This window comes from Vicugna pacos, chromosome 1, assembly GCF_048564905.1.
Source record: "Vicugna pacos chromosome 1, VicPac4, whole genome shotgun sequence".
NCBI classification, from domain to species: Eukaryota; Metazoa; Chordata; class Mammalia; order Artiodactyla; family Camelidae; genus Vicugna; species Vicugna pacos.
In genome coordinates this window covers 114536561-114555455 of record NC_132987.1, presented here as the reverse complement: position 1 = coordinate 114555455, position 18895 = coordinate 114536561, and the positions used below count along the sequence as shown (strand labels likewise).

Genomic DNA, 18895 nt, shown 5'->3' with positions numbered 1-18895 from the left:
TAGTATAAATTCTGAATTATATCCTATTTTTAAAGAAAGGTAAAAAATTTTTTTTTCACTTTTTAGCTACATGTTGAATAAACTGTTGAAAGTCCTAGCAAAGGAATTCGTTTAACTCTTATTTAGTGGTTTGGAAGTAATGACTTCTGAATTTTTTAACAGTATTTTAAATAAGAACTTTTTCCTTAATAACAAACACTCCTGTTGACATATATTTAACAAAATATTTCTGTATAAAATTATGACAATTTCTAGTTATTAAAACTGGAGTTTACAACAAATGTGTTTGTATATACATTGTCTTCCAAAGTTACATTTCTCAACAAAATTCAAATATTTTTATTGTGGCTGATCATAACTCTCATATACCAGTCTTCATCGATTTTCCAACATCCTCGCGAAGATGACTGGTGAGTAGCAGCCAGAAATCACATGTGTGCTTGCACGTGTGCCAGCTCCCACTTCATCACCTCTAGATTGGTCTTGCATTTGACCTTGCTGTCTCATCATTTTGAACAATGAATTAGAAAAGAAAAACATTACAGTATATATACTGTTATTAAAGTTTGTGTGCTGATTATTTGGATATTATTTAATTTGTATAGAAGTTTTTCTGGCTGAAGATACCAATCAACCTTCTGCTGTTAAACTCACAGTAACTGATCAGTCTTTGTACATTCTATCCAAGCTGGATCCTCCAGACAGCCATTGCCTTTTCCTCAAGGGAGCAACGGTGGCTTTCCTTAATGATGAAGTTTGGAATTTGTCAAATGTACAACAGGGAAAGTATCTTTATATCCTTTTTTTCCTACTGCCTTGAATTTATGGCTTGAAATTTACCTTGTACTCTCATCATTAAGTTATTTAATAATGATAATAGTAACTAATAATAACAGCAGCTAACTTTCACTGAATATGCCAAACAGTGTTCCAGGTGCTTTTTAGATATTAATTTATTTAAACATTAAAAAGCCCTGTGAAGTTTAAGTACTGTTATTATCCCTATGTCACAGGTGAAGAAACTGAAGCATAGAAAGATTAATACATGCCCAAGGATCCAGCTAGCTAGTGGCAGGAATCAGACCCAGGCAGCCTCGCTTGTTCTGAGTAAGAGATAAACTATAGGGTACATGGAAGATTTTGCTTCATTTTTAACTGGCATTATAGAAATTATTGGTCACATCCTTACTCTTAGGATGGTGCCATTGTGCAAAACAGTTCAGAATATTTGTCTAAATTAAAGAGTTTGTGGGGTGTTTTTAAGAATATCAGTGCTAGAAAATCATCATCAAATGAAGATGCGTTTGATTTTTTAAAAATGGAGGTCATTCAGTGATAAATCTAGTGAATGAACCCGAACCATTCCAATTTTGGTAAAAGTAATAAAAGTTTTCTTGAGCATATGAAAGCAGTTCCAAAAAAAAGGTCCAGAAGTCTTTAGAGCAGAGTCAACTTAAGAATAAACCTTTTATTTCTAAGATGCCTGTTTTAAAGGCAGGTGCACTTGGTAAAATTTTTAATGTATTGGATAAAAAACAAGTTTTTTACTTATTAGAGCATACCTGTACATGAAGAAATTCTTGCATAACCTTATGTTTGTCTCCACTGAATATCATTCTTTTGTTTTGTCAAATGTGTGCTGTTACATTTGTGTAATAATGTATCAAGGCTAGTTTCCTCTAGGAGCAATAGCAGACTTAATTCAGAGATCTCAAATAGTAGTATTTAATTAGTATACTGCACATGTTGAGTTTTGAAGAGTACATTTCAAAACCAGAACATCCCCTTAACATAGTGAATGTATGTGTGTGTAAAGTATTTCTGATTAAATATTTTCCTATTAGATTTGGAAAATTAATTTCTAACTTCCTAAAGGAATTATTTAAATTTCAGTTTTAAATAATGAAATGTCCAATAATATTGTAATTATCAAGAATACTATGGGATGTCAATGATAGAGAATACCATGTATTAAAAGTAACGTTAGTTACCATGTTTTGAATTTTACATGTCAGAAGGTAAGCTGGCTGCTTTGCCTGTGTTACTTAATTCTCTCAGTCACTCTCTCAGCCCCCATCATGAGATTTTAACCTATTTGACAAATCCATGGACCATGTTGAAACATGACATGTTCATGTGAAATGTTAAATTTTCAAAAATCAGAAATTAACATTTTATATAATACACTTAGACATACTGTTGGTAATTTCATTAACAGAAGTAGAAAGAATTTGTAGTACGTGAATAAATGAATCAGTATTCTTTAGGTCCTAAACATCTTTAAAGTAGCTCATATTCGTATTTTCTAATTTACATTTTCTAAAGTTCTGAATTCTAAAATCCTAAATCAGACTTTAGTTCTCACTTGTGCAAACCCCCCTCAATTGCATGACACATGACTCAGTTTCTGCTTGTGATATAACAGAGATCTTTCAATTGTGTGATTATACACCGTAAATAATTCTTCTGTATTAGCAATTATATAGGCTCAATTCTAATATTATAATACCAATCAAATGGCTAGATTTTCAAATTTTACACTTTTTTGATTCTCTTATTGGCATATATTAAACACACACAGATTGTTAACTTTCCTGCACACATAGATTATCAGCTGGTTTAATAAATAAATGTGCACTCAAAGTAAGAGATGTAAATGCTGAAATTGTTTTTAACTAAAAATACCATTTGTACTGCTAAAATGAAGCCCAGACGCCATTATACTGCCATCCATTTGGGACAACACTAGTCATTACTGAGGACAGGCATTAGGCTTGCTTCTTTCATCACGTGTGCTTAGTTTAGGCTGCGCTGTGTCACCACCTCTCTCAAATCAGTTCCCCCATTTCCCTGTCTTAGAGGTAAACCTGAAACCTTACAGAATTTCCGTTTTTCAAAAAGTGACTTGTCTAGTATCTTCTGCTCATCAAATGGTTTTATTTACTGCTCTCTCCTTCATGTTGCCACCTTAACAATCTTTCCAGCTACGTATCTTAAAAGACGTGATGGAGAAGTTATCAACTGGTGTTTTTAGGTATGCTAAATGACCAAATCATTGTCTTGTTTATTTTTCTCTTAAGGAGATAGGATGGGCATTTCCACTTTTGTTTCAGCTTTCTCAGTACACCTGTTGCCTCTATATTTTATTATTTTGTTTAGATAAATAGCAGCTCTTTAATATTTCTCAAAGTGTGTCTTGTGACACACCAGTAAGTATTTCCTAAGATAGAAGTGGTTCGTGAGTTAATTCTTTATTCCATTCCATACCATGCCTCACCCTTTGCTTATCCTCATCACCGCTTCCAAAGCAACTTTAAATAACCCACAGCTTGAGAAGAGGGAGAAGTACAATTTTTTTTTCCAGTTGGATCTGTTTATCAAAAAAGATGAGTGGATATAATAGGTGTTTTTCCCCTTTCAAAATTTAACCACTTTTTATGGTGGAAATATTAATGGGCAAGTTTGTTTAAGTTGATAAGAGTTGAACTATAGCAATTGTCCACTACCATCCTATGTGCTCTATTCGTCTTTAACTAGGTCTCACATCTCTAATAATTTCATTTTTCCTCAGACCTCAGTTGGATGAGCCCATTCCACTATATGAAGCAAAAGTTTCTATGGAAGTTGTTCAGAAAAATCAAGGAAGAAAGAAGCAAGTTGTTCAACTTTAATTTTGTTCTTTCTCAGACCTCAGTTGGATGAACCTGTTCCAGTATTTGAAGCCAGAGTTTCCTTGGAAATTGTTAAGAAAAGTCGAGGAAGACAAAAGCAAGTTTTTACATTTTTAAGCATGTTTTCCTGCTGAAACAAGATGCTCAGAGTTATTGGAAGTATTTGAAAAGTACTTGAAAAATTTGAAAAAATATCAAACTAAAGGTCAAGACAATTCTATAACATCTAAAGGAAATATTCAGATGCCTTTCTAGTTTTTGTTTTTATATATTTGCCTCTGTTATAAAATTCTTTCCACGAAGGAAACTGCTTTGAGCAGAAGCCACGCTACTCTATCGATAAAGCTGGAGTCTCTTGCTATGCCAAATAACGGTATTTTGTATCAACTCCATTCTCAACCTACGCCTTTGCTGTTGTAATTTAATCATTTGAATATATTTGCAAGTCTCAAAGGATTTAGCCCGTAGAAACCTAAATTGTTTTTCAAATATTCATTCACTCCAGGGATTCCTCCGGATCCAACAGGAGCATCACAGTAACTCGCACGTGGCTGCTGCAGTATTTGCGTGGAAGGCTTGCCTAGCGATGCTTGGGAAGGGGGGCGGGAGGCTGTCCCTGCATAGCCAGCGTGCTGATTTCCTATCAGGGTTCTCTGTTTTAGAGGTATGGGGAGGAGGCCCAGGCCGCTCTCTGCAGCTCTGGACTTTGCCACTAGTGCCCTCTGGAAGTTTATGCAAGCAGAAGCTCAAGTGTGATGTTTCCTTTCACCTTGGCGCCCTGCCCCGGGCTCATTACACCCTGCTGCGGATTTAAATAGCGGTCAGCTACTCTGGTGCCTTGGACCGCCTGCTTCCCAGCCAGTTAGTTCCCAGTGACCCGACTACAGCCATGGGCACGGCTGGAGAGGCAAGGAAGGGTCCCAGGAAACGCCGGGCACTGGAGTGCCCACGGCCTCAGAGCAGTGTGGCCGGGGGCGGGGCCTCGCGGGGCGCCCTAGGGCGCACGCGCTGAGAGACGCCTCGAGGGCGGGGCCACGCCGGGGGCGGGGCTGGCGCGCGCGGGAAGCGCCTGCGGGGCAGGCGGACGGCCCCTCGGCCTCCGCCGCGCGTCATGGCGCTCTCCGTGCCCGGCTACTCGCCCAGTTTCAAAAGACCGCCAGAGACCTTGCGGCTCCGACGGAAAAGGGGCCGGAGCCTTGGGGCCGCCTCCCCGCCCGAGGAGCGGCCTGAGCCGGCCACCCGCCGCGCCGCGCTGGCGGCCGGGCTGCCCCTCCGCCCTTTCCCGGCGGCGGGCAGGGGCGGCGGTGGCCCGGCCGCGGCCCGGCGGAACCCCTTCGCCCGCCTGGACAACCGGCCGCGGGCCGCCGCCGAGCCTCCGGACGGGCCGCCCCGCGGCCAGCGGGAGGCGCCGGGCTCGGTGAGTGTCTTTGTGCCCGGGAGCCGAGGGGCTCTTGTGGTTCATGGGTCCACTGGGTTGTGCAGTGGGGATGGCAAGTTCTCACGTTTCCAGGAGGGAAATGGGCGCGAAGTTGAAGCCGCCCACAGCGCCTGGGAGTCCTGAGCTCCGGGGGTGGCTGCTCCGAGAGGTCGGGCTGGCGTGAATGTGCCCCGCGAGCTGCCGCCGGACGTGCGGGGCTGGCCGGGCGTCGGCGGGTCCTGAGGAAAGGACCCGCGGTCTGGCCCGGGGACTCTGGGCTCCAGCCCTCTGGTGTGGCATTCGAGATCGGTGGGAAGATTGCTCGACTACTCCTGGCAAGCCCATGGTTTGCTGGGAAGATTACAAGACCCTCTTCCCTGCGTGCTACATTGCTTCCCTTCTCACGCGCTCAAAATTGGAAGGATGCTGAGGATTCGTGGGGTCAGAATTTGCTAGTATTTGTCTTACCCAAAACCTTCAGGGTCTTTTGAATTGAGATTATTGATTATTGAGTTATTGTTAGCTGCACACATCACCTGCCCTTTTCCCCCTCCATTTTGATAGCGAAGTCCAGACGCAAAAATGTAGTGAAACACTCTGATGTCCCGATTTGGGCTCGTGTGAATTCCTGCACTTGGCATTTACTGAGAAACTTGTATGCCAGTGCGTCCCTGTGTTTAAAGCAAACTCCAGTGTCATTTATAATGTAAAAGGACCTTTGTTTTTAACCTCAGTTTTTAGATTCTAATCAAGAAAATGATTTACTATGGGAAGAGAAGTTTCCTGAAAGAACAGCCATTACTGAACTACTCCAGGTAATACTTTTTAAGTGTCATTAGAATGTATATTCTTATAAATTCGTACTTCTCAGAAGCATTTTACTTGGAAAGTAGTTTCAGAGAGTCCTGAGTGATAAAGGATTTGGTATGTTGTAGTAATGTTTATAATGTGTATAATGTTTATAATTTAGCGCTGCTAAAATGGGTGTAGATGTGCGTTTTCCTTCCACCCCCAAAAGTTTCTGATACTCTTCTGTGGGTGGTGACAACTCCAGCTTGTCACTCAGAGCCAACCCCTCCAGGCTTAGCTGCTTTTTGAACTTAATCCTTCACTGAATCTTCAAATCCCCAGATGATCTCCACAAGTTTTGGCCTATCGCTGAACCTCACTACCACCACCATCACACACAGAGCATATCTTCTTGGTTCCATCCTTCAGCTACTTCTTTGGTGACAGTTCAAGGAAAGCGTAGTTTGTCCTAATGGGAGCAGGGTCTTCCTTCCATGCAAATAAATGGCCTTCATGGGTTCTGTTGGAATTCCCCTTCCCTGTTACTTTTTTATAATGTCATCCAAAAGAATCATTGTAATGGGGAGAAGACTGAATTGAAAGAACAGCAAAATAGTTTGGGAGGAAGTTTTGAGATCAGTATATGCTTCTTAAATATGACCTTTAAGAGCCCAACATAAGTTACCTACAAGAACAGCTTAGCCCTGGGTCCAGAGTTTTAGAGGCTTAAAGGGTACTCTTAAAAAAAAATACTTGGAAGATTTGTGCTTTAGTAGTATCAGTAGTAGATTTTTTTTAATTATCATGAAAATAGTGTATCTCTTATAACTAAACTGTATAGAACCATAATAAACTCAAAAGTGAAAACTGCCCTTCACCACCCACCCCCACCAACAACAATTTACGCTTTCCAGAGATAATCACTGTGAAGTTTAGTGTAGCTCTTTCTGGACTTTTTCCACAGTGGGTATATATTTTCAATGTTATTTATTATACAATTGATGGCATTTTGAAATTTCAGTGATCATGAGTGTTAATTGATGAATTCTGTATATTGAAGGGTTTTTTTCTTGGTACTCTACTAATTTTTGTGTTCTTTGTTTTCTAAAAGACTCCTCACATATCAGTCTCCAAACCTGATATTCCGTCCTCAGAAAGTACTGAGTTACCTGTGGACTGGAGTCTTAAAACTCGACTCCTTTTCACCTCTTCTCAGCCCTTTACCTGGGCAGATCATCTGAAAGCACAGGAAGAGGCTCAAGGTGTCATCCAGCATTGTAGGGCAACAGAAGTTACTTTGCCTCAAAGTATACAGGTAATTCTCAAAGCAAATAGCTATGTTTTAAGCTAACAAATTAAGTGTAAAATGTACTTCTCTGCAGAATATCAGAGATAGTTCCATTAAGTTTTTCTGCTGACATTTAAAACACAGAAAGTTGGGAAAATTTTTAATTTCCCAAATGATACTTTCATACAGTTTTTAAAATCAGATTCAGTAACTACTCATTAAATTTAGAGAGCTATCCTGAGAATAAGTCAGTGTTGCATGGAGGAATTGTTTGAACTAATCATTCTTTTCTAAGGCTTTTTGAGAAAGAAAATATAAGGAAAAGAAATGAAAAGCAGTTGAGTAGGATTGCCAAGGCAGATTGGTTATTTTACTGATTTTTTTCACGTAATATATACTCTGTTTTTTAAATGCACTAATTCTTGCCATTAGGGTGATGGTCTGTTTTAAATTCAGTTGAGTTAATAATGAGTTCTGGAATGATTTTAGAGAAATGTAATTGCATTACTTTCAAGGCGCTCATCAACTCAAACCAGGTTATAAGAGATTACCTAAAAGAGGCCTGTCTTTTTCGACAAATAGATCTGGATGATTTGTGATTCACATCATTTTTACTGGCTACTTTTGGAACCGTTTGTGAGGGGAGGAGGTTGAACATAGTGTTTCCTACACATGCATCCCCACACACACCCCTGCTCTCGTGGTAGAGATAGTTACTGTTCGCAAGGGTGGTAGAGACAGGCGAATGTTCCCATCTGTGTCTGAGTGTTCCTTCTAATATGTGGTTTAACAGATTGTAATTGCTGGCAGATAAGGTTTTCCTAAACAATAATAAACTACATTTTAGCCCCTGTAACAGTTACTAACACTTTCCTATAGGAAGCAGTAAAGATTCTGAGAATGTGTTTAGTATATTCAGTGTTTTTTTAATTAAATTCTCTACTTTTAATGGGGCAAAAACTGTCCAACGTTTTGTCTGGATTTTAGGATCCCAAACTCTGCACTGAGCTCCGTTGTGCCTTCCAGCAGAGCCTTATCTATTGGCTCCACCCTGCCTTTTCTTGGCTACCACTGTTCCCTCGTATTGGAGCGGACAGAAGAATGGCTGGAAAGACAAACCCATGGTCGTATGATGAAACCCTACAACACAATTTAATGAGTGACTGGTAAGATTAGTAAAAACTTGTACAACCCAGTAGTGAGTTTTCATTTTAGCAGTATTCTCACCTTATTTTATGATGTGGAAATGTAAAGTGGTAGAAGGATTTCTATGTCCTTCTGAATTATTTAAACTGTTAATAACCAAGATTTAAATTGTTTACTTTTTTAGCTCTTATTCACTCTTTATGCAGTTGTGGAATATATATGTGTTCGATAAATATATAGAGACATAATTTTTTTAACATACAGAAAACCTCTTTATTGAAGAATAACTTAATGTACACAGACTCTTCTAAGTGTACAATTAAATGCTTTTTAGTAACTTTATATCGCTGTACAACCATTGCTAAGTTTTAGATCATTTACCTCATCCCGGAAAGTTTTCTCATGCCCATTTGCATTAATTCCTGATCCCACTCCCAGCCCCAGATGACCACTGATTTATTTCTGTATCAATAGATTTGCCTTTTCTAGACATTGTATATAAATGTGGTGATCTGAGTTCTTTCCCTTAGCATAAAGGTTCTGAAGCTCATCCATATGGTAGCATGTATAATTAGGTTTCTTTTTATTGCTGAATAGTATTCCACTTCAGCATTACTTTCTAAGTTTTTTTTCTTGTATATATATTTTTTTATTGAAGTATAGTCAGTTTACAATGTTTTGTCAATTTTTGGTGAACAGCATAATGCTTTAGTCATACATGAATATACATGTATTTGTTTTCTTATTCTTTTTCACTGTAAGTTACTATAAGATAGTGAATATAGTTCCCCGTGCTATATACAGTATAAACTTGTTTATCTATTTTAGAGACATAATCTTAAATGTTACTTCTTATCAGTGGCTGCTTTCTTTCTCATCAGTAGAAGCTGCTTATTGAAAGTCAGCAACCACTTATTAAGTAAGTTTTGTTGAAAGAAAAATGGCTAGTGTTTAAATGGTGAACACTATTTATTATTTAGAAGTCATCAATGAGTCCCATGACCAATTTCAGTTCTTTAAAAAGCCAGGTTGTATGTCATGGCAAAAATTCAAACCATTATCTGTAATATTTGTGTTTTAAATCAGGTGAGTATCAAATTAAACTATACAAGATTAAATAGTAGGTGTTGAGTTAAGTGTTTAATGGTACCTAAAGAAAACTTTTTTGCTTCATAGGTCTGTGAGCTTTACTTCTCTATATAATCTGCTGAAGACAAGACTTTGCCCCTTTTTCTACGTTTGTACCTATCAGTTTACCGTCCTGTTCCGTGCAGCAGGATTAGCTGGAAATGATGTGATCACAGCTCTCGTATCTCCTACGACCAGAGGTATAAGAGAAGCTATGAAAAACGAAGGTAAAACTACAGGTTTAAGTGAGAATACCACACACCATACGGTAAAGTTTCCTTAAAAGCTAAAATTTGAACTGTCTTTTGAATTTTCTTTTACCAGTTTTATCTAATTAATTACTTTATTTCTTCATTTTTTATTTTTCTCCAGCATGTAATTAAGCAGTCCACTGCACATGGCTTTATGTTAGTGGTGTTCCCTTCTCTGATCTCTAAACATATATTGAACTGAAAAGTCTCAATCTGGATATGTTCTGTAGAAATTCTTTTGCAGTACAAATTAACCTACCACCTTTTAATCATTTTAAGGCTGGGTCAACCCATTAGTGGATCATGAAATCTATGTAGTGGGCTTATTCAGCATGGTTTAAAATAAATGAAATAGAGTAGAATATACTTGATGGAGGAGTACCAGATGTAGTGAGAGTACGTGTTGTTTCATGAACCTTTTGTTTCAAGGATGTGTGTGTTGTGAGCTGCTGTCAAAAAAGCTTGAAAAGTACTGTCTTAACCGTTCAAGTGTAAAACCTTATTTTCGGATATCATACTCTACAAGTTGGGCACACCTATTGAATTCTTTTAGATTATATCGAAGAAAACTCAGTTACATTTTTCTTTTCTCATGTAGGTATTGAATTTTCTCTGCCTTTAATAAAAGAAAATTGCCATGAGAAGAAGAAAGCATCTGAAACAAGCTTGGGACATGAGTATGTGATTAAGAGAACCTTTCACATCATATGGTGACTTAGGGGTTCAGTGCAATAGTTTTATAGAGGAAACAGCGTTATGAAATGGGAACCGTAACTGACTGTAGCAATTTCCTAGGGAGCAAGCAGTCAGCGATGAGGATGAAGAAGAAAGTTTTTCCTGGCTAGAGGAGATGGGTGTGCAAGATAGAATCAAAAAACCAGACGTACTTTCTATCAAGTTGTATCCTTTCATTTGCTGTTAACTGGAATTGATTTTCATTGAATTAAGTTAGTGAGCATTGAATTAAGTTAGTGGCAGTTTTATTTGACTATAATCTTAAATTATCTTTAAGATCCTATTAAAACTGATTCTCCATCATGACACTAAAAAAAAAAAAAAACCCTTAAACAAAAAAGAAAAAAGCCCCAAGGACCAATAAACCCTAAATAATTATTTAACTTTTTTTAAGTGAAAACGTTCCATTTTGGTTAAATGTAGGGAGGGAATAGAACATATTTTTGACTAGAAAAGAAATTAGTTTTTTTAGGTATCAATTTCTAGCAAATTCAGATGGTCAAAGGAAATCATTTTGATTTAAACAGATGCCTTATAATTGCAGTGAAGAGGATTAGCTAGAGCAGTTCCAGTTTGGAATGGGGAAAATGGTTTCAGGTGATTCAGGATCAAGATAACTGCTTTTCCTATTGGCATGGGATTTGCATTTGCAGTTTCCTTGATTGTCATCTTCAGGCGTAAAGAAAAACACGAAGTACAAATGGATCACAGACCTGAGTCTGTTGTGTTGGTAAAGGGATTGAACACCTTTACATTGCTAAATTTTTTGATCAACTCTAAGAGTTTAATTGCTACCTCAGGTCCACAGGCAGGACTTCCACCAACTCTCCTGTCCCCAGTAGCTTTCCGAGGTGCCACAATGCAAATGCTTAAGGTAATAAAAAGAAAACAAAGGAAATTCTACACTAATATCTAGCTTTTAAAGTCATACGTTTTGTTTTGATAGGATAAATTCTTGATGTGTTTTTAATAACTCCTAATATCTACATGGTACAAATTGTTTTTGCTTTCCTCCCAGTAAAAAAATTCCTTGGTATAAAGTTCTATCAGAGCAATTAAATGAAAATATATTAATTATATGAAATGTTATACTTGAATTATTGCCATAAGAAAAAGTTGTTTAATCTCATTTTGTCTCATTTCTTAACCAGTAAAAGAACAGAGCCAAGAATGTTACGTAAAATTACAGGAGGTCTCAAAAACTGGATCATGGATAAGTGAAAATAACTATTATCCGAATTATTGAAAAAAATTACACATGTAAATAAAAAATGTATACTGAATATAGTAGTAACACAATTGAATTTTTAGTTTCCCAATATTCTGTATTGAAACTATACTCATAAGTCAGAAAGAATACCATATTAAGAAACTGTTCTCTAGAACTAATACTTAAACTGACAATCTCATAATTTGGAGAAGAGGATTCTGGAAGCTGAGAATTACTAAACATTTTTTACTGGTGTAACATTCTTTTGATGGCTTATGAACTACTTTTGTTTCATAACTATTAGAGAAGAAAACCCAGATGAGAGAAGTTATGGAACACATTTTAGCTAAGGACAAAATCTTGAAAGATGGTGACCATGATTTTCTTTAAATTTTTTTGAAGGCACGCAGTGTAAATGTGAAGACACAAGCTCTTTCTGGATACAAAGATCAATTTAGTTTGGAAATTACAGGTCCTGTCATGCCTCATTCTCTACATTCCATGACCATGCTCCTCAGATCTTCACAGAGTGGGTCATTTTCTGCAGGACTGTATACACATGAGCCAACTGCTGTGTTTAATATCTGCCCACCAATGGATGAAGTACTAGATAAGGTGAGACTGCTGTGAGCAGATCATCTGCCGTTTCCTCAAGCTGGATGGAGGAAATAAGTGATTTATAAGCCAAAATGGCGTTTCAAGTTATTAAACTGTACTGCTTACTATTATCACTAGTTACTAAGAGGAAGGGATAAAGACTGAGTTTTTTGTGAGATAAATTTTACGAATTCAGGCTGATGTATTCAACATTGACTAAGAAACTTCCCAGTTCTTTCCATTGTCCTCTGAGATCCAAAACTTAATAGTGCCTGGCTCCTTTATTATAAATTGTGGGTGTTTATTTAACCATGTTTGCCTCTTAAAAACTTTGGACATACGTAGTTTTTTATTTAGTTTATGAAAGACTCTTAAATTGTCTGTTTTATCAGTTTGCCATTTAAACTCTTCAGTGTTCAAAGACTGATGTGCTTTTAACTAACCTGCATTCAAATTTCCACAGGAGGCTGTTCATGAGGAGCTTGCTAACTGTGGATTGCACCCTAAGACTCTGAACCAACTTAGTCAAACACCAGCACTGGGGAAATCATCTTTACGGCATGTGGAAATGAGTGACTACATTTATAGTTGGAGATCCTGAACACCAAAGTAAGCCTAACAGGAGTCTTTTGAGGAAAAAAGCCTTCTAGCAAAGAAATTCAAGATCCTTATTCCTTTGGCTTTAAAGTTCACTTTGGAAGTTAACAGGAATGTAACTTTTTAAGTATTCAAGTGTTTATAAACATTAACCTTTTAATTTTTATTACACGCAGTAAGCAGAAGGATTAAGGTTTTAAAATCAACATATTGTTTTTACTATTTTGATTAGTCAGATATGAAGATGAACTTTTTAAGAAGTTTAAATAACTTGAATGAAAATTCTAGATCCATATAACGTGATTAAAAAATGGGTAGAAAACTTGAGTGTTTCCTTGCAGGTGGAAATTGAGGCTTAGGACCAGTTACGGCATTGTGACTAATAGCATCAGGGCAAATCTTTAACAGTTCACTTAGGATTACCAGCCAGTTCTAGCTGTACAGAGGGAGAAAACAAATGTAGACACAGCTACCGAGCTGAATGCTGCTACCACCTAGTTGTTTAGTTCCTACCTGTTTAAAAGTTTGTTTTAATGTACGGTAACTCAGATAAGGGTATTTTGTATTCCACATAGAACAGTATTGAGTTGTAAAGTATGCTCAGCTGTCGTGACAAGGTAGTATTTATTATTTTCTTGTAGGCATTTGTGTGTGTGTGTGTGTGTATGTGTGTGTGTGTGTGTATAATTCAAACTTTCTTAAATAAAAGCACTTAGAAATCAAAACATTGGGTAAAGAAGTAACGTAGTGAAGAAGTATGTGTTCACTTTACAATTCAGAAAATAAACCACCACATTTATTCCAGAGAAGTTTATATTTGGGCCTTAAGCTTTTGAAAATAAAGTTTAGAGACATAGCATATGGATACCACTGTAATACACATGAAATATTCTATCAGACCCTAAAAATTAACATAAACTTAAACTTTCTCATAGTCAACAAAATAGTGGCTGGGTGCCGATTTTATTAGATAAGTTGGTTACAGCATTTTAATTATCATTTTACGTCTATCTAGGTGTAGCTGAAATTCAAAATGCACATCAAAGTAAAACTATATCACAACTCAATGCCATACTAAATGTACTTGGCCTCTGCAGAATTCTAGTCACACTTCATTTTGACTCCCTTCTCATTCATGGCCCAGGTGGCTTTGACAGAAACGCAGGACTTGGTGCTGATCATCACACAACAAACCACTTTCTTTTTATAGCCTCTACAAAATTTTAAAGGGGACACGGTGGCATTAGCCCTGTGGAACAGATCTTGCTTGATTACCTCAATAACACTGGCCCAGTATCTGTCCAGCAGAACCCATTGTGAACTAGTACAAGGTGCACAGCCCTTCACTGATTACAGGCAAGTGTTACAGCAGCCTAGCCGTAAGGAAGGGGAGTTACATCATAGTACAAAATACAGTATAAAAGCGTTATTTAACATTCCACACTGAAGATTACGGATGCCTTCAAACAATCGTTTGGATGTTAGCCACTTAAACAAATACATCACTAAGGTAAACAATATAAACATACCAAAACCCTGTATGGTTAAATACAATTTCCATGGTACAAAAATCAAAGCCTGGAGATGTTTGTACAGATTGCTTTTTACACAATGTCTTAAATTGCCAAATATTTACAACATTAAAGAGGAAATACATTTTGATGCAGAGTAAAATTATCTGAAATGATTAATATAAAACCTCAATCTATCTACGTGAGGCACTCCTGAAGCAAGTGGCATTAGCCATGAGGTCCTTTGGTACAAGGCCCATTGCTTGAAGAACCACAGTAGCTGCTGTGGCTTTAGCATGCTTCTTATTAGGGCTGGCAAAGCTGGGCTGGTAAGCGCTTCCATTTATCAATACCTATTCAAGAAAAACATACAATTGGGCTGGTAAGGGCTTCCATTTCTCAATACCTATTCAAGAAAAACATACAAGGAACAGCATCAAACTTTAATATTTATTAGGTTTGTATTTTTTTTTCACTAAATGCTAGAAAAATACTTTATAAAAATCTAAAACCCCATACTATGTAAGTCAAACTAATCTCAACCCAGAAAGAAGCAAATCATTTGAGAAAAGGGACTGCAAATTAAGAGCAGGTCTCCAAACTGAAGGAGGAAAAAAAACCTGATAAAAACTAAATTATTTCCCCGGGTTCCACTGTAAAAGGGCAACAAACTGTTCACCAGATTTTGCCCACCTCTGTCCCTCCAACATTTAAAAAAAATATCAACAGGTCATATTAAAGCATATTTAAATGTTTAAAAATTCCACTACTATACCCACATATAACATACTCCCAACCCATAACACATTAATCCTGTGATCATATAATGCTAATCCCTCACCCTCTTAACATTAAGTCATCAAATTAATAACTGTATACAATTAATGCAGAAATTCATATTTACCCTAAAGAGAAAATGTTTGCGATGATCAGGGCCACTATCATGGACCAAGAGAAATTCAGGTGGTTGCCACCTTCTCTTATTACAGATTTCCATCAAGGCAGACACAGGATGTTTGCCTACAGAGAAAGAAAAAAAAGTTACTAATTATTTCTACATCTGTGGCAACAAATTATAAATTCAAGGAGAGGGTGGGGCAAGAGAAAACTCAAAAGCGCACTCTCACCTGACAGATCTTTCATTGCAGCCGAGAAGTTCCCAGACCTCTTTTGTGCTCTTTCTCCTACAGCAACAAGACCTTAAAACAAAAACAAATTATGTTCACTGAATAAATTTCAAAGCATCATTTAAAAATATTCAACTCCCACTACCCTTAATTTCTGTTTAAATCTTGACTTCTGTTTTGCTGTTTCAATATACAAATCTATACGTAGTCATGTCTTAGTATTAGAAAATTGTATAAAATTAAAATGTTCAGAAAATACTAGAATATATGACTACATACATAAATTGCCATAATTAACTCCAGATCTGTTTCCCTGTAAGTTTAACATAGTCGATATCTGCAAATGATTTCTAAAGGTTTCCCATTCCTTAAAAAAAGAAGCTCACTTTAGTATATTCCCCAAGGGGCAAGGACTTTAGGCCAAAACAAAGTAAAAAAGTGAGAAAAATTTTCTCATGGATAAATGGGTCCAATTTTTTCCCCAGCAAACAAGCCCTTTCTGACTTCACAGCCTCATTTTTCCAAAGGGGTTCAGCTATATTACTATCTAAAACCAATGTTTTCCATTTATCCTAGGGGGAATTCTTCAACTAGTTATTTGTCAATTCTGCCACTATGTTTTCCTAAACCCAGGCCACATTGCATAATTCCAAAAGACTACTCCCTGGAATTATGCAGTGCATCCACAGATGTTTTCTTTCAATAAACCACCTTTCATGACACAAAGAATCTATTCAACTTGTATTAAGTAGTATAATGACAATGTGACAATCAGTACAATGTGTTTTTCAAACTTAATCTGAATTAATGCTATAGTATACAATGATTCTTAGGTTATTTCCAGCTTATTTTTGATTAGCAGGATTATAATAAATTCCCTCCAATTTGGAATAAAATTCTAATCGTTGTGTTAACACAGTATTCTTATGTGGATGACAATGTAGAAATTCTGATGCAAAACATTTTTAAAACACGTAATTCAGTCAGAGCTAGTTGGTTTCCAAATTCATTAAGACAATTTAATTACATTAACTTCAACTTAACTTTCAATCTAATTACGAAGATCAGGAAAATAAATTCATTAAAATTTTTCCAGTTTTTAAAAATCAGGCATAAACAAGCTATTAAAATCACATTGAGCTGGCAGCCCCAAGAAACTACCCGGGACATTATTCCAAGGGAAGAAATGCAACAAGAAGTGGAAGCACTGTTGTCAGCAGGGGGTCTACTACTCTAGCCCCAGGCTAGAGAACTCAATTACTAAGCTTGAAAAAGGACATGCAAAAAGGGCTTATAAAGTGAAGACTAAAGAGCACTCTAACAGGAAATGAGAATATATCGGATAAAATAACTGAAAACGAAAAATAAATCCAATCAATCAATCAATCAACCAATCAATAAAAATTCTAGAAACAAAGGCAAGCATATGCTCCCTGTCAAGACAACAAAATGGAATTTTATTTTCTAAATATATCAAACTTAAAATTTAATTATATATTCACATAAAAGTTGCCTTTTAATTTCAAATTAGTGTTTCCATCTTTATTTATGTAGTGTCTGAAATGGGTTAAACTTTTGTTTTCTTAACAAGGAACTGTACATATCGTTAAGTGTCTCCAGGGAGGAGGTACAGCTCAGTGGCAGAGCGCCTGCTTAGCACGCATGAGGTTCTGGGTTCAACCCCCAGTACCTCCTTTAAAAATAAATAAACCTAATTATCTCCCCACCCCCCCCAAAACAAACAAAATAATGAGCAGACTAAAAACAGAAGATATGGGGAGTGGGAAGGGACAGACTGGGATTTCAAAATGTAGAACAGATAAACAAGATTATACTGTACAGCACAGGGAAATATATACAACATCTTGTGGTAGCTCACAGCGAAAAAAAAATGTGACAATGAATATATATATATGTTCATGTATAACTGAAAAATTGTGCTCTACATTGGAATTTGACACAACATTGTAAAATGCCTGTAACTCAATAAAAAAAAGTTAACCCCCCCCAAAATAAATATAAAAAGAGAAGATAGGAAAAAATAAAAGGAAATTTGGTATCAAAGTTCTCCTAAATATACTACATGGGATATTTAAAAAAAAAAAAGTGCCTCCAGTTCAGGATCACTGAAATCAGAAAACAAATGTATGACAGCAATGAAAGCCCAAGTGTTAAAGGTATGATAAACATTCCTAAAAAACTTACCTTTTCGGTCTGTCTTAAAATCAACTAGAATAGGTTCCTTATTTCCTTCTTTGTTTTTTCCTAATCCTTCTCCTTCTCTCCAGCCCATTTTTCTCATCAAAACGGCTCCCATTCCTCCAGTTACTGGGGCTGCTCTTAAGAACTGATCCTATCCAAAGAAAGAAAGGTAAAATAACCCCATTTTATAGTTAGAATTTGACTACAAACTCAGTGTAACTTTTAAAAAGAAAATCTTATTTTACTTCTAAATCTGATAGTTGTTTCAGCAATTAAATTGAAAAGTTTCTATACTTATATACATACTGTAGTGTGTATGTTCTAATTTTTTTTCACATAAACATGACAGTATTTTGAAAGTCCAATAAGACAAATGAATGGCAGTTTTAAAACAGTGGCACTCATGCCCCCCTCCAAAAAAAAAAAAAATCAGAACACTCCTGTTTTCGTCCACTATTTAGGTTCACTGGTATCTCTTCTTAGCTTGCAAAATAAAAAGAAGGCAATGTTAAAACAGTCAATAATATTGTCCCAGGTGTACCTAGTTAATGAATAAAGCCCAGAAATCATTTAGAAATAGTTTGGACACTGAAGGAAGCATACTGTTATCAAACAAAGTTGTTTTTCTTTTCCCATTCTACCATAAATCAAGTTTAAATATTTTACTTAGAAAATTCCTATGAAGCAAAAAGGTAATTCTTAAATCTACACAGTAAGAAATGGAAGACAATCACATAAAATACCCTGTAAAATTATACCAAACTGAACTTGAATTCTTTTAAAACCTAGCTGGATGTTAAAAGACTTTTAAAAAACTCCTTAAATGTTTACATACCTAGGCCTCGGTAGCAGCAGTGTTGTGAATAGTAGGGCTGGCACTGACCGGGGCAAGAAGACAGCTACAAGGATTTGGCCCTGAAACAAGTTTCCATACAGAGGGGTGAAAGTTCACAGGTTATTCTGTGAACAGTCATCTCTCTTGTATCCAACCCACTGAACCATAATTTCCATCAAAGCAGCAAACCACTTAATGTCATTAGATGCACAGCTATATACATTAGCATGGTCAACAGTCAATTATTTTCACATGTTAAAAAATATATGATGCCTCTTGTTAAAGGGCAGAGTGTACATAGGTGTACATTTAACAAATCATTGAACTGTGTTGAACTTTATGGCCATTTAAAAAAAATTTATAACGTAACATCTCCAAATTATGTTCTATT

The 18895-nt window shown here is 36.7% G+C and overlaps 3 protein-coding genes across 14 annotated transcripts in view; 2 read left to right on the top strand and 1 right to left on the bottom strand.

Moving 5' to 3' along the window:
- The window catches only part of CRYZL1 (crystallin zeta like 1), a 29852-nt gene extending 25704 nt beyond the window's left edge, over positions 1-4148 (top strand). For 5 of the 7 annotated variants that reach the window (XM_031689520.2, XM_031689556.2, XM_031689444.2 and 2 more), the window contains 3 exons: positions 689-794; positions 2989-3034; positions 3572-4148. In XM_031689520.2, the coding sequence (XP_031545380.1) occupies positions 689-794; positions 2989-3034; positions 3572-3671 (252 nt within the window). In that variant the 3' untranslated portion in view covers positions 3672-4148. Of the gene's footprint in view, positions 1-688; positions 795-2984; positions 3035-3571 lie in introns of all 7 variants that reach the window. The other 2 variants (XM_031689484.2, XM_072968848.1) reach the window with 2 other exon arrangements.
- A 131-nt stretch (positions 4149-4279) lies between these two features.
- DONSON (DNA replication fork stabilization factor DONSON) overlaps positions 4280-18895 on the top strand; it is a 38395-nt gene continuing 23779 nt past the window's right edge. For 3 of the 4 annotated variants that reach the window (XR_012076304.1, XM_031689305.2, XM_072968839.1), the window contains exons 1-10: positions 4280-5088; positions 5823-5903; positions 6989-7192; positions 8153-8331; positions 9488-9666; positions 10289-10367; positions 10486-10590; positions 11101-11299; positions 12038-12250; positions 12696-12841. Coding sequence is in view for 3 of the 4 variants with exons in the window: in XM_031689305.2 (XP_031545165.2) it covers positions 4783-5088; positions 5823-5903; positions 6989-7192; positions 8153-8331; positions 9488-9666; positions 10289-10367; positions 10486-10590; positions 11101-11299; positions 12038-12250; positions 12696-12833 (1683 nt within the window). In the remaining variant the exon portion in view is untranslated. Of the gene's footprint in view, positions 5089-5822; positions 5904-6988; positions 7193-8152; positions 8332-9487; positions 9667-10288; positions 10368-10485; positions 10591-11100; positions 11300-12037; positions 12251-12695; positions 13569-18895 lie in introns of those variants that run through there. The other variant, XM_072968840.1, reaches the window with a different exon arrangement.
- Positions 13604-18895, bottom strand: part of SON (SON DNA and RNA binding protein) — a 32495-nt gene continuing 27203 nt past the window's right edge. The window contains exons 9-12 of one of the 3 annotated variants that reach the window (XM_031689658.2): positions 17673-17820; positions 15468-15539; positions 15245-15360; positions 13604-14693 (exon numbers count right to left, since the gene is read on the bottom strand). In XM_031689658.2, coding sequence (XP_031545518.1) covers positions 14535-14693; positions 15245-15360; positions 15468-15539; positions 17673-17820 — 495 coding nt within the window. In that variant the 3' untranslated portion in view covers positions 13604-14534. Of the gene's footprint in view, positions 14747-15244; positions 15361-15467; positions 15540-17672; positions 17821-18504; positions 18585-18895 lie in introns of those variants that run through there. The other 2 variants (XM_031689695.2, XM_015249320.3) reach the window with 2 other exon arrangements.